This window comes from Rattus norvegicus, chromosome 17, assembly GCF_021556685.1.
Source record: "Rattus norvegicus strain SHRSP/BbbUtx chromosome 17, alternate assembly SHRSP_T2T, whole genome shotgun sequence".
Lineage (NCBI taxonomy): Eukaryota > Metazoa > Chordata > Mammalia > Rodentia > Muridae > Rattus > Rattus norvegicus.
This window is the reverse complement of record NC_141550.1, coordinates 27,833,069-27,848,880: the sequence shown is the minus strand read 5'-3', so window position 1 is coordinate 27,848,880 and position 15,812 is coordinate 27,833,069. Positions and strand designations below refer to the sequence as shown.

Genomic DNA, 15,812 nt, shown 5'->3' with positions numbered 1-15,812 from the left:
CACAGCAGGCAGAAGCAGTTCCAAGGCACAGCTGATGGACCACTAAATAAAACATGCTGGGTCCGCACAGGGAAATGCCATTCGCTGGTAAAAGGGATAAGTCTGGGCACATGCTCCAACATGGATATGCTATGAGAAGCATGCTCTGTAGAGGGAACCAGACAGGAAAAGGCCACACAGTGTATGATTCCATGTGTATGAAACATATGTATCATGCACTGTGACGGAACAGAGAAAGTTAGCAGCCATCACGTCATAGGCTGGAGAAATGAGAAAGTTTCTTTTAAGATTGATAAAAATGTGCCAGATTATGAGGGTTTCCCCACACTGAACAGAGTAAAAACACTGATTTGTGCAGTCCTAAAATGTAGATTTTGTATCTCTGGGTTATCTTCTAATAATGATATACTACCTATAAAAAGAAGGCATGCTGAAAGGGGCCCATAGTGTTTTATTCTTTGAAGGTAAGTTTGTAAGTTACTGAGAGTCCTTTGTAGAGCATGCTGGGACATGTTCAGCATAAATTCTTAGCTCATTGGCTAGCTCCCGCTGATAGTCATAAGAGTTGTCCAAAAATATGGATAAGAAGATAATGTTTGAAAACAAACATTTTGGATACTGTCAGAATTAGTAACTCGGATGCATGGTAAGACAATTTTACAAGCCCTCCAACATCTTTAAGCAGTTTGGTCTATATTCAGGATTTTCCTTCTATAGGAGTTTATTTGGACTTTATTTTCAGATCACTCCATTTTCTACATTGATGGAAACAGAAGATGATTCAGCAGTGTAAGAGTCCAATCTACAGGAATATACGGCACATTTAACTGATGTAAAGGCGCTACGGCCGATTTTAAAGACATGCCTGTGGTGTGTGGAACATCACACAGGGGCCAGTGGGCATTAGAACTGTGGGAGGATGAGCCTCCGGATGAGAGATCAGAGCCCTCTGCTTTGCCAGCGATTTGTGATGAACACTTCCAGCGCACAGAAAGATTTGCATTTGGGGTCAGAAACAGTCGATAAAAAACGCTCTTTCTAGAAAATATTGAAAAAAGATTGTTTTCCTTTCCTTTTCCTTTTCCTGTTTTAGATGCACTAGAGCTGGCTGACCAATTGCAATTCATTCTGGAGATCCCTCTGCTCTGCTTTGTTCCTCCAGGGAACTGATGTGAAGCCAGTTCATGCAGCGGTGCCTATGTGTGAGCAGGCTGGCTACAGCCTGGCTGTGTGCCTGCTTGTAGCCTTCATGCAAGCAAGTGACAGGAAACGCTGAACTATACAGGAAAGGTCTGGGTGGAAGAACGGCATAACTTATTAAAATAAAGTTATTTTTGAAGCTGGGAAGGCCTCTATAACTCATTAATACTGAAGTATTACATTTGCATATGAGGATGTAAAGGTCTTGAAATGCTGAGCAACTTGTCAAGGTTATCCAGGTAATTAAAGGGAGATGAAACCACACTGCTTTGCACAGTGTGTGTGTGTGTGTGTGTGTGTGTGTGTGTGTGTGTGTGTGATATGTATATTCATATATATATATATTCATAGAAAGAAAGAGGGAGAGGAGGAGAGAGAGGGAGGGAGTGAGGGAGAGAGAGAGAGAGAGAGAGAGAGAGAGAGAGAGAGAGAGAGTGCTTGCTTGACTTATAAAATAACATGTTTCTATAGGGCTATTTTTGCCTTCCAGTACACAGACTGGTACCAGCAACTCTACAGCAACTCAGTGCCAGACTGAGCAACTGTTGGGTTCTCAGCCTCTCCAGCACGCACATGCCCATCATTGGACTACACTGAAGTGCTTTCACTTCATTGTGAAGTCAATGGTGGTAACTGAAACCATGACTAAGATGGGGACTGCTGTGCTTCCCTCTAGCGCATTGAGAACACTGAAGCAGGAGTGATGGGTTGGAATATGGACAATGAGGAGCCACTGTTCAGGAGGGAGTGAAGCTGTTGGCTCTAAGAGACACTGTGGAAGGATGGTCACCTTCCTCTAATACAGATCAGAAAGCAGGGGCTGAGTTTTCCTCAAGGAAGCAGAATACCTGGGTATTGGGTGATCCCTGGGTAATGTCATTCAGTCTCATCCCAGCCATCAAAGAACTATCTGCTCTTGCAGATGCAGAGTTGGGGGGACATTGTCCCTTTTAGAGGCATGAAGAGAAGGGCTCTTGCTGCCACACAACCAGAGGGAAAGTGGACTGAAGGTTTAATACCCATGGTCATAATAACCCACGATCCTTGCATGCCGGTCCACCCTGCCTGCCTGACTACCTGGTTCCTGAAGCAGCTAATGCCTGGGCCATTTCAGTTCAGCCCTTGGACCTTTAATGATGTACACCTCTGGGTTTCATCTGTGGACTGAGGCCACTTCCTGGGGTTTTCCATCTTTGAACAGCATAGCCAGATGCTTGCAGAAGGATAATGACCTTCAGTCCATGACCACCTCCCACGAGAGCAGACCTGCTTCCTTGGGCTTGGAATGAAACTCCCTCTCTGGTTTCCCTGCTTCCCAGTGCATATTATGAACCTCCTTGCATTTTATGTAGGGTATTCTACATGTGTTGTCTCCTGGGGAACACTAGGGAGCTTCTCCAGAACAACCAACCTCATTACCTTGTCTTGTAGCCTCCGGTGCTACGGTTTAGACACAGCTGTCATGTGCAGTAAGGGTTTGTAGGATGAGAAAGCGATATTTATTCAGTTTGATTAGTATTTTTCTGTTTTTCTGAAAGAAACTGTTTACACTTGCTCCATATCCTGCCTGCTGCTGAATGCACGAGAGAGAGAGAGAGAGAGAGAGAGAGAGAGAGAGAGAGAGAGAGAGAGAGAGAGAGAGAGAGAATTTCCCTTTCCCTCATGGGAGCGTCATTTTGATGGGGACAAGCCAATAAGGGCACAGTTTTCCATCCAGAATACTCAATATACTCCCTTCATTCCAGCCAAGGGACACAAAGCAACACTTGCACCAAGCAGGAGGGAAGCCCTGATGTGAAGTACCTTTCATGACCAGGTAAGTGGCACCATCTCTGTCTTTTAAAATTGTTTCCTACTCCAACGTGACCTGCAAATAATGAGGTGGCCAAACACTCTCGTAAGGCACAAAGAAACTCTCACATCCTCTGAGCATGAACTGACTCTCTCTCTCTCTCTCTCTCTCTCTCTCTCTCTCTCTCTCTCTCTCTCTCTCTCTCTCTTAGAGAGGCTCATATTCCCATAATCCAGCAGTGAAATGCTAGGCCAGCCATTTCAGCAAACTGCCTGCAATGACTCCCAGATAGATGCTACACATTCTACAGGCACTCCCAAGGGTGAACATCTACCACAGGAGAACTAAGACACTGAACAGGATGTAGAAACTAAACTACCTGTTCTTGGCGCTCCGTGTCGTATCACAGCCCCTTGTCCATGCCTGAGCTAGTACCCTGGAAGGCCCTGCTGGTCTGCCTCCTATTTGGGCACTCATAAATCTAGCTGAATTCTGAGAGGCGGCATGTCCTGGGTCATTGAGACCTAAAAGGACAAATCAGCTTAGGACAGAGCGTGAACAATGAGATGGAGGTGTGAGTAGTCAGGTGGGGTAGGAGCCTTTGGTGGGAACATTGGAGTCTACTAAGGGAGCTAAGTCCATGGGGCTGGATGAGAGCGATTGCTCCTCAGAACTTCATTAGACAACTAGGCCAAGGTGACCTACGGGTAGTCGGCTGATGTCCAGCAATCATTTCTACCTGTGTCTGCTTAGCAATAGTCGCTCATCCCAAGCCCTAGATAAGCCTTTCTTCCTACTACTGGCAAGCACGGCTTTAATCAGCATTAGACCTGCCATTACTTAGCACAGACTGAGAATACTTCTACCAGCACCAGACTGCCTTAGATCTTTTGGTATTTTGGAATATTTGATAAACATAACTAGGTATCTTGGAGGTGGAAACCAAATCTAGGCTTGAGCTTGACCTATGTGTCACATATAGGTCAAGTTCATTCATGTACATTCAGAAGGAGATTCTGCATATTTCAGCGTGTTCTGTTTTGATCGTGCGTCTCACATGAGAGGGGTACATGGAATTCTCTACATGTACATATGGAGTTCTGGATTTGTATAATATTTCACATTTTGGGTTTTGGGGTTGCACACAATCAACCTGTGCTTCGCATGCATGGATGGTCTCATTTAATTATTTGTCAAAATCACCCCATTAGGAAATGGTAGTTGCTAGGATACTGAGGACCCAGAAACTCAGAGAAGTGGCATCATTTCCTCAACACTAAACATCGTCAAATAATAGCTTAACCCAAAGCTTGGGGTGTGTGTGTGTGTGTGTGTGTGTGTGTGTGTGTGTGTGTGTGTACGTGTGCGTGTGTGTGTGTGTGTGTGTGATGACCACATCCTGGTTAATGTGTGCTGGAGAGCCTTCATCAACCCCTCAAGCAAGGAGAGTCCTCGACATGGTCTGGCTTCTTTGAACACACATAGTTTATAAAGCACACCAGTGTTTGTGCAGGCACAAGTGTCTGCCTTTTCTTTAAAAATACCCCAAAGTCACAAAAGTATCAGTCATCTCAGGACACTGGGCACCCCTCTCTTCTGAGTTTCTCAAGGTACTCAGGAGGATGGCAACATATTGCTTCCCCAAGACTCCAGCTGCGCATCTAATAAAGAAGGCGATCCCAGCAGCCAGTGTTCATTAGGCACCTGCTACATTCCGCTCTGTACTGAGTGAAATAGGGATTTCTGTCATTTCTACTTTAGAGGAGGAAAGAGGCCCAGAGAAGCTCTGCCTTGCTGAAGGTCACACAGCTAGCCTTCTGTAGAGCCAAGACACTGGCCTTTTGTCCCTGTCCTTAGAATCTGGGCATGTCCCGAGTTGGGGTAACACAGGTCTCTACCAATGAGATGCCAAGTCACTCTATACCAACTCCCCTAACCCCAGCCTCATCAGGAGAGGGTAAAAAAGTCCAGGGCACTTCGTACACTAGGATGTTGTAGACCAGGCCAGGATCAAGGTCTTATGTGCTAGGGGAGTATCAGAGAGAGGGAACAAAAATCAGAACAAGATGTCAAAGCCAATGGGTTAGCAACAAGATCTATCTACTCTATGACTTTATACCAACTGTGTTTAGGAATTCATTGTACTATATGTCAGGTTCCTCATGGAATCTATCATGGAGATATTTGGATCAAGAAGCTAGGAGACTGAAGTCGTCTACATAAGGAGACCGTGTGTGTGTGTGTGTGTGTGTGTGTGTGTGTGTGTGTGTGTGTGTGTGTGTGTGTTGCCATGTTGCAGAGAAAACAAAATCATTCTCTTTCTGCCATTACCATTAACAGTGGTCTTTAGGGGCTGATGTTTTGATCTGTTTTGGCCATTCCAGACAGGTAGGGCTGTGAGCTGTAATTCCACAGGTTTAAATGGTTCTTTAAATTGCAGTTGAGTTTCCACAGGCTAGGCTTTCTCTAGCCAAGGCCCTCCAGCATCCTATCTCAGCTCATTCCTTCAAATAAGAGGCTTTATATTTTATTCATAGTAACCTATTGATGTGAGTTGGGGACACTTCAGCCGTTTCCCCTTTTCAGCATTCTCCAGTGGCCACTTACAGGTCCTAGTGGGTTAATGCGACTCCCAAAGCCAATCCATGCCCAGAATACAGCTTTGTCAGGCACTTCTCACTTTTACTTTCTCTTAAGAATGCACTTGTACCTTCCCACTACCCCCATTTGTGTGGTTGTTTTACAGCTGACAGTGTTTTAGCTTTCTGACTTGTGAAGAACAACTACACAGGACACAATTTTGTCTGGGAAATTTCACCCAGTTCAATGCCTGGTGACTGCTCAAATTATGTCCCAATTTCATTCCACATATAGTTTCCTAAATATCCTTTCATTTGGACTCAGAAGAGTTTTTCCTCACATTGTGCCACATTGGACTGATGGGTTCTCCATAAACAACAACTCTTTGGGCTCTTACACTCCCTGTAGGGTGCCAGCTTCTGGTACTGCACTGCAGGGTAAAAGATGCATGGCCTTGGTGTTTGGAAGGAATGTCACTTTTCCCCTCATCTTGATCTCTAAATGAAAGCTGGGCACCAAGTCAAGGCCAAGTTTAATCCTATTCTCAATTCTGTATTTCAGAAGTAAAAATATGTAGGGTCAAGAATTGAAGAAGTTTATTGCCAGTTTATGAGATATGTGACCATGATACAAATCTGTTTGGGCCTCAGCTTCCTCATCTGCAAATGAGCAATCTTGTGTCATTCACCTGATTAAAACCATTAGGACAGGGAAGATTGTACACACATATAAACCAGTGCATAGGAAACTGGGCATAAGTGAATGCTGGCTGCAGTCCACATCAACCATAGTTTTCACCATGTGCTATAGGGGAACCAACCCAGGCATGTACATTAGCTGTGCTCATGGTTGGCTTGGGTGATTGTTCTCTCACAGATAGATGATTGGCTTTTATCTGTAGGGCCCAAATTATCTGCCCAATTATAGTTCCCATTCACCACTTAAAATGAAATTCTGTAAAAATAAGACATTTATGCCTATGAGAATGGAGGAGAAAAACACTTTGGCAGTATCTGTGTTTTTGCACACAAAGAATGGCCCTCTTACTTGACACCAGCCCATGCCATTGCAAGTCAAACTCACCACACTGAATCCTTGGTGAGTTTGGAGCTCACACTCCCATCTTCTTCCAGGAAGATGTCCATTTGCAAATTGGCATCATTGTCGTGGGCTGAGAAGTAATTGGTAATGACTCTCGCAGGGATTCCAAGGCACCTTAAAACTGTAGGGGACAACAATCACATGAGGCACAACCCCTATAACAAAGCACAGTGAAAAATCCTTTCCTCTGTGGGTCTTTCTTCCTCCCCAATGTGAAAAAGCCCCTTTCTCAGATGTTCCACACTGAGGAAGTGTGACTCATTCAGTCCCCGGAGGGCTGGAGAGAAATTGTGTTGTTGGACTCTTGGAACAACAGACAACGCCAACAAAATCATTTATAACAGAAACCCAATAACCCTGTATTAATTGTGTAGTTCTACCCACAAGCTCATCAAAGTAGCAGGGATTCTATCCTCTTAAGGGAGCATGTTCCTGAAAACACAATTTTTAGAAAACCTATCCCCAGGTAGGATTGTATAGGGCTGGTCCTCAGTGGGACATGCTACTTCAGGACGAAATTCCTCCTGCACCACACTCTATGCAGGGTGATGGCAATAAGTCATTTTAGTTGTTAGATAATAAATTACCTGGGTGCATCTCTTGCCATATGCACCTATTGATTAAGCTTAATCCGAGTGCCCTTTCTGACTCCCAGGACACCAGACATCAGGGCTCATTGGAAATAATTCAGCTGACAATTTTAAGATTAATGACTTGGCTTGCTTTTTCCCCCCTCTCCATCAGAATAATTTAGCATTTTTTAAAACAAAGACTATCCAGCCCTTTCAACAGAACAACCTTGGATGTACAAATGTGGGTTTAGTAGAGATCGGTGCCCTGTCCTTCAAATGACTTGGCCTCAAGCACCAAACAACAGGGTGACAGCCACCACTGGCTTCTCACTTCTACATTCCTCTGCCACCTCTAGTCACCAGAATGACTGACACTCATGTTCTATTTCTGGTGAATTCTAATGTGAATTGCTGGGCATTAGATCACATTATTACCGAAGGGGATTTGCTCAAGTAATTTAAGACATGTGAAGACTGACTTTGGGGTACCAGCTCCTCCTACCACCAACTTTCCTTTCTGATTTGCTTCCTTTGTGATCCCCTTATTGTAAAGATCTGTCTTTGCTTAATTTGCCACCAAAGTCTGTCCTCAAGCACAGAGAACATTCTCTATGCAAATAACATACATGGATGCAAGGTTTCACTATTTTATCTGGTTCTAAACCCAAAGCTATTGAGTTATGGCAGTGAAACGTCAGGTGTGTGAAGGGCTGAGGCTTTTTATGGTTTTCTGAGATGAGTTTAGGGGAGTGGCTTCCTCTCCGTGCCTTGGCTTTTTTTTTTTTTTAGTCCTGAGGAACAGAAATGCTTTCTAACCTTCAGCCACCAGGTAGCTCAGGCTTCTGTCTGACAGGAGCAGCCTCCCAGAAGAAGACTGCTCCCAGAAAATGAGCATGCATTTAGTCATGAATATAGTCAAAAGGCTCAGAAAATATGTTCATTCAGGCCATGCCATATGAAGTCACCACAAATGTCATTTCTGTTTGTGTGGAACAGGACTAGGTCCTAGACTGTGACAACTTTGTGTTGAAATAGGTGTCTCACATTCATTTTGAAATGTGTCCTTTCCCAAGCCTATAGCCCCCAACTCTCATTTTTTTTGAAAATTTTATTTGAAAAATGCTAACTGTGCAAAGCTCTGTTTATTAATGAGCAGGCAGAAAGGACACTCTGACTTGAATTTAATGTTTCTCCAAGGCAAGAGTGCTGTGTGAATGAAAATCATTACTGACAGGGAGGACATAGTGAAATGAATGGCCTTTTAAAATAGCCACTGAATTAACTGTACCATTGCCTGGGCCAATGGAGGCAAGTGCTATTTGGTAAAATGATACACAAGACTGAAGAGGATTATTCTGTTCCCATCTGTTTTGCTGGGCATGTTGGACATTGGGTTGACTAAGCTGGGGAGGTGAAGATGCTGATTGGCTATTGATACCCAACTGATCAGGTTCCCCTTAGATTACAGATGAAGGAGAACATGAGATGACCTAACTATTCCTTTCATATCTAGGACAAGCTTTTAAGAACTTACAAAACATCTCATCAATAACAAATAAGTGTATTTATATAACATTTCAAGAAAAAAATCAGAATTTATCTTTCCTTATTCTTTATTATTTTGGTTTTTCTTTAATCTTTAAAAGGAATGCTTAAAATGGCTCATGCTTTCCCCACTCCCTTCCTTAGCCCCTCCAAGCCTTCATCACTCTGGGTGTCAGATGATGGATCATGTAGGAAGCAGTCTATCACTCTTCCCATAAAGATTCTCTAGTCAGAGAGATGTGAGCATATTTGGCCCAGCACAATTTAATTATGCATTGACTACATCCCAGAATAGTCACCCATAAATTCTATAGAGCCAATGGGAGCTATTAAGTCTCCTTGCCAGCTTATAGATAAAGTGATCTGAAGTGAAATTTCTGTTATGTTAAAAATCATTACTCTATTGGACACTTACATGTGTTAAAGACACCAGCAAAAACCCAGCACTGGCCATATCGGACTGGTGTTTCTGAGCTTCTGTATTCTAGTAGAATGTCAACACTTCCTGTCCAGGCTGATGGAGGGATGCCGTAGGCATAGACATTGTCCCATGATCCAACAAGAACACCTTCGTCATCCTTGGCATTCACCTATATGAGACCATGAGAGGTGAAAAAAAAAGTCATTTAGAAGACTGGTGTGGGACAAGCTGAGGGTTCTAGTGCCATCTGTGAGTCCTAACTCTGTTCAATTGATCATGTTATCACCAAGGGTAATGATGCAAGACCAGAGTGTGCACAGGGAAGATCTGATGATCAAGACTACCTCCTTAGCAGTGTGTTATCAATCCTACTTGAACAGTGAGTAGGAAGAGTCCTCTCAATTTGAGTTGAAAAAGATCCATACCAGGTACTTGGTTTGGCCCAGAATGACTTGGAGAAGAAAGGACAAAGACTGCAAGAGGAGAAGTTAGGAGGGACTCTGGTGTTGGTGAAATTCAACTAACAAATGAAAGGTCAATGATGGGAGTTTTCACTTCTGTGGTAAGTAGTGGGTGCTCACGATCTGCAAAGGTTAATACCAATTGCCAAAGGCACCATTAAGAGTCGATAGGAAAATAGACTCCCATAGGTACTGTACATGATTCTTTAAGTTCATTAAAGAAATACTCTTCAGGCTGGGGATATGGCTTAGTAGATAAGAACACTTGCTGCTTAAGGACTTGAGTTCAAATCCCTAGCACCCATGTTGAAAATTGGAAATGGCCAGTATTGCGGGAGGCAGAATCAGAAGGATTGTGGACTTGCTGGCTGCAGCTCTTTGAGATCCTATCTCGACAGTTCAAGAAGGAGACATAGCAGCATACCTGATATCCTCCTCTGTGTTTTACCTGTACATGTGTGCCCCTAACATGTATATATACAGTAATATATTTATGCCACACAGATTCACACAATACCTAAAATAAAAATATTCTTTAGAGATTGTTTAAAGTGATTAATATACTTGTATATGCATAAATATTTGAGTTGATGATCAAACTGAGACCTGGTACTGGGCAAGTACTTTACCATTAAATTATATCTCATCCAATACTTTTATAATTATTTTACAAGATATTTCTATTTACCTAGGAGGTCTGAGATTTTAGTATAGTGGAGACTTAAGCTCATACTGGCAATCTAGAACATTTGAAATCCTATGCACTTGATCCTAGAGTAAACGTCTAGTATACTTAATGTTCAGTGGCAAAGGCAGTTGATGTTTAGAAAAGCAAACAAAGTCTGGAAGTTTGCATTTTTTTTTCCTGGACACTGGTGGACACCTCTTGGAATGAGCCTTTCATCAGTTTAATTGTAGCCAGCATCCAGGTGAGAAACAGTGGGAATTCTTTTCAAATTGTGTGCTGCCTCATAACGGGCATGACAATGACTGTGACAGTGAGTGTGCTCCATGAATCCTCAGTAGTGACGTCCTGTGAGCTCGTCGGAAATGCGTACTATCAAGCTCCTCCCAGTCCTGGATGATAGTGAGAGACATTAATTCGCTATTGATGCCAAATATAGGCCCCGAAGCTGTGGAACTAGATTATGGAGCCCGTAGAAGAGATACGAAAGCAGAGTGAGTGTCTATGTATCAGTCCTCAGCAGCCTGCTGGACTTATTCCTTTGGCCTGTTCTACTGGGCTGAAAGGGACTCTTATTCTGAAATGTTTCAAGAGCTCTTTGGAGGTAGAGATTAAATCTGTGGAAAGATGTCTTTCTAAATTCCGGCAAGTCTGAATAAAGAGCTGGTGCTCCAAGATTATCCAATAATCAGGTCTATTTTCAACAACCTTGCAGGCATTGGACATTGATTATGCATAAGGCCTTTCCCTCAGGAGAGGCAGAAGCCAAGCACATGGGAGTGCAGTTTGATGTGATCATGAGGACAGAAGCACACACAGGTAGAGTGGAAGGCCAAAGGAGAGGAGAATCGGTTGGAGGGTGGTCCTGTCATCTGAGGGTTGGTAGAAGGGATGCCATTCAAGCAGTCTAGAAAAAGTCACCCAAAGTTGAATAACTGTGATGTCATGAGATAATAGGACAAGTTTAGGAACCTTTGCATGGCTATCACATAGGTATTCAGGACCGAATGAAATGCTATTTCCACCTTGTGTCCAGTCAGGTTAAAATGAAGACTCCTGGTCAGTACTTAGTGTATGGAATGTAGAAGAATAAAAGCATTTCAAGTTTCTTAAAGACATCTACCAGTAGGCTCAAGGCTTTGAAGTGAATTTACTTCAGCCATCTCTTCAGGACCTATTCTTGACCAGCACTTGTCCTTGCAGGTGAATTAAATATCAGAAAATTTGTGCCTGCTATGACCGTGTCTGTGGTATGGCTTGGTCTTTGTGGAGAGGTGGTACGTTATCTTCGAGAAGTAAAATAGAATTTATGGATCCCAGAGATAAAAGTCCCCTAAACTGTGGCTCTGATGTATGATTTTCAGATAGATGATCATGAAACAGAAGGCTACTAATAGTATCAAGCTGAACTCAACCAGCTAAGAGTAAGAAATAAATAGCCCTCTTCCTTACAGACCTTTTAATTGTTAATGCTGTGTGCTGCCCCCCTTGCTAGATAAATCACAATTCTCACTTATTAGCATTCGGCAAGATTAGCTACTGTGTTCTAATTAGAACATTGATTTCTAAGGAGCTCAGACACAGAGCGAGATACTTCTTCAGTGGCAGATGAAAAAAGGGTTAAAGTAAAATAGCCTCTTGTAGACAATAAAATATACTGGAGGGGCGATTCAAGGGCATGCGAGGTGTAGTCCAGGGGCAGAAGCAAATGTCATGGTTTTGGGTCACTGGTTATCAGCATACAGTTTGAACCTGGGACGACAGACAGGAATTGGTCGTTAGCATTACTATGGCTGCATTAAATTCCTATCCCAGGGGCTGGAGAGATGGCTCCCAGAACACAGGGTTCCGTTTCCAGCCCCCTTCCAGTGAGTCTAATGCCCTCTTCCGGTTTCTGCAAGCACTGCCTGCCCGTGGCGCGCAAACACAAGCAGGCAAAACACTTGTACACATAAAATAATCTAAAAATAAACGTTAAATTTCCATCCCATCAGGCCTACAGAACTGGAAAGATGAAAAACTACCCCTAAGAGTTACTACCAGTAACATCAGTGGTACACATATCCTGCAGGAAACTCCAACACCCAGGACCCAAAGCAGATGTCGACTGTGAGCTGCACAGGGAAGCAGCAGGGCTCGGAATCCAATCTAACCTCGGGTTCTTCAGAAGCCAGACTGCTGAAGCAGCACAGTGCAACAGTGCTTCATCTATCTTTTAAATTCTGGAATTAAAATGGCGTCTTTATCTTGTTCTGACCAAAGACGTGGAAACAAATTCTGTTAAAAAATGCATGGGAAAGGGTCACATATCAAAAGAGGCAGATAGTCTGTGACTATGATATGGAAATGGCAGAAAGCTTAAGAGTGTGACCTCATGGGAATCCTAAAAGAAGGAGCAGAACGCAGCACACTAAGAATGGCGAGTCCTCTCCTCAGCTCATCTCCCTTGGTCCAGTCTTTCCTCGTCCTTGCTCCCAGTCTCCCAGTGCATTTCAGAGCAAACCACGAGGTACATTGGCCTAAGAACTGTAGGTCTGGGGAGAAACAAATTCATCTTAGGTTAAGAAAAGCCAGATTTCATCTTCTAGAACAAATAACATACCCAAAGAAGAACTGTGCATAAATGACATAAAAACAGAAGAATGTGAGACCTAGTAAATAGGAAGGAGGGAAGAAAAAGCAAGACTCATACACACAAGAAAACTAAGGAGCATGAAACATTTTCTCCCACTCTACAATGAGATCACTGACCTAAAGGACAAATGGATGATCAAATAATATCATTTCAGAAATAATGATGCATCACCAGCTCTGAAATACAGAGCGGGTATTGCTAAAAGCAAATAAACAACAATGAGGAGAAATGAGATAATAAAAAAATATTAATGAAAAAGACAGATGTTATTAGAGAGACACCAAGAGCTCTCAAGGGCACAGATGACACAACACAAAGGTAACTAGTGTCCTTAAAATAGAGAACCCTCAAAATGAAACAAAAGGTATGACCACACTCTAGATCGTTTGGATTTATCAAGAGAACAATGAATCTACATTGAGAGTCATCCATAGTCCATGGTTTAACCCAGACCCCTAACCAAGAACTCATAATCAATTTAAACTTTGAATAAAGAAAAAATTGCTTGGTCATCTAGACAAAAATAGTACAACTCAGCAAAAAATTGAGGAAATCAGGCTGTCTTCAGATGTCTCCACGGTACCATTCAATGACAAAAATGTCAGTCATTATACACGTAATGCTGAGAGACAGGTGTCTGAAGGATGTTAGGCAGAGCCAAGCTGCAGAAGGAGAAGCCACACAACATGAAGTCCCAGTCATGAAGGATCTCAGGGAACTTAAGAGTCTCAAACTCCATCAAAATAAAGTTGAGTGTCCTTCAGAGCTACAACTACAAAATGAGTTGAAAAGATTATAAACATAGGACCAAAAATTACTATAAAAGAAATGACATAGAAGAGTGAAAGGAGGAAAAGGAAAGCAAATGCTAATGACTCAGCGTGTTGGTCTCTCATACTTAATTGAAACTATCTAAAATTAAAATATAATTTAAAAGTACATAATTACTTTTTGTCTAATTGGATCCATAATTGGAACTAATTTTTGGAAGAATCTGTTAGGAAATATCTGTTATGAAGAGGCATTTATCTGAATTTCCTGTTCTGAACAATTCAGTAGTTTTCTTCTACTAAAAGTAAGATTTAATATAATTAAATAGGGTTAAGTATAATTAAACATAATTCCTTAAATAGTATGATGTCACTTAGTATAAATACAAACAAATGGATCAATGGAGCACACACACACACACACACACACACACACACACATATATATATATATGTATATATATATATATATATATATATATATATATATATAATGCATTGCTCCAAAGGAACTTTTCTAGACAAAAGATTTGGTTTAACAAAGGCAGGTAGAACAACTAGGTATCATACGTCAGGAAGCCTCACAGAACGTAAGATTCATAAGCCTGAAGAAACAACTTGTGGATTAGGTGAGCATTTGAAAACCATATGTCTGATAAAGGACTGAAATGCCAAGCGGAAACATTAAATAATTGTAGGGGTGAGAGAAGCCTCCTCACTGGAGTAAGCTGCCTGCAGGTTATTCAGGGAACTCTGTTACAGTGTTGGTGGGATATGAGTTAGCACAGCCATTTGGGTGGGCAGGGTGGAAGCTCCTAAAGAATGACTACTCAGGGCATTTTAATCCACTTCCGGGTATGTTTCCCAAAGTATTGACATCATTAGGTCAAAGGGACATCTTAGCTTATCTTTACTCTAACACTGGCCAGGAGAGCGGAGGCATAGACTTGACATAACCAATAGGAAGCTGGGTAAGGAATGGGCAGCCTACAGACTCAAGAGAACGCTATTCCCACAATGGGGAAAAATATGGACATATTGTTTCAATTTTATTCTCTAAATTGTTACAAGTTTCTTAGATTCCTTTTTGAGAGAAGTGGCATATTTTTACTTTTATTACTGACTTTTCTCTTCTTTGCTTTCTTTTTTAACCAAAGAGAAAGCATTTATAAAAGACTCTGGAAGTAGAAATGCGTACCAATCAAACCTTTTCAATTCTACTATGAAAATTTGGTTGCAAATTTCTTCTCAATTATTATAGCTATGTTTTCTGAAGTAATGCTGAAAGGGAGCGGATGATTAAAGCTCCCATCGTGTGTCACAGAAGGTGCCTGGTGTGGGTATTACTCTAAATTCATGACTTAGGTCTGAGGGAAATAATGAAACTAGGTTTGTTTTCAGCTACAGAGGGGGTACCAGCAGTGCTCTATAAGGGGAGAAAACTTAGCCATCCTAGAAGTAGATCACAGGGAGGGGGCTGGGCGATGTGGGTTTTCTGTAGCTAGTTTCTCTGAGCTGAAGCAGTCTCCTTTAGAGCAATGGTCCTAAGCCTTCCTAATGCTGCAACCCTTTGATGCAGTTCAAATTGTGTTGACCCCAACCATAAAATATTTTCATTACTACTCCATAACTGTAATTTTGCTACTGTTAAATAATAATATAAATGTCTGTTATTTCCAATGATCTTAGGCAACCCTGTGAAAATATTGTTTGACTCCCCACCCCCCGCAAAAAAAAGTCCTGACCCACAGGTTGAGAACCACTGCCTTAGAAGGAGGAAGAACATCCCCTAAGATTCAGAAATCTAAGGGAACTTGCAAGCCTCAGAAGCTCAAAAGTTACTAATTCCCAAGGCCTCTCCCTCAGAGTTGGGGCTGTGTGCAGTTCTTCAGGGATCTCTGAGGATGCAGTTTTATGAGTCCTTAGCCACTCTGGGGGGTGGGCTTCTCAGTGACACAGCTGCTTTTATTTACCCATGCTCCTGTGAGGAACCCTAACTGGCTGTGCTTCTTTCTGAGAGAGCACAGCTGATGACTGTGGGCTGTTCTAC

At 42.3% G+C, this 15,812-nt stretch overlaps 1 protein-coding gene across 1 annotated transcript in view; it reads right to left on the bottom strand.

Annotated features, from left to right (window-relative positions):
* The window catches only part of F13a1 (coagulation factor XIII A1 chain), a 176,694-nt gene that overhangs the window by 65,582 nt on the left and 95,300 nt on the right, over positions 1–15,812 (bottom strand). The window contains 2 exon segments of the mRNA NM_021698.2: positions 6,656–6,794; positions 9,206–9,380. Of these exon segments, the coding sequence (NP_067730.2) occupies positions 6,656–6,794; positions 9,206–9,380 (314 nt within the window).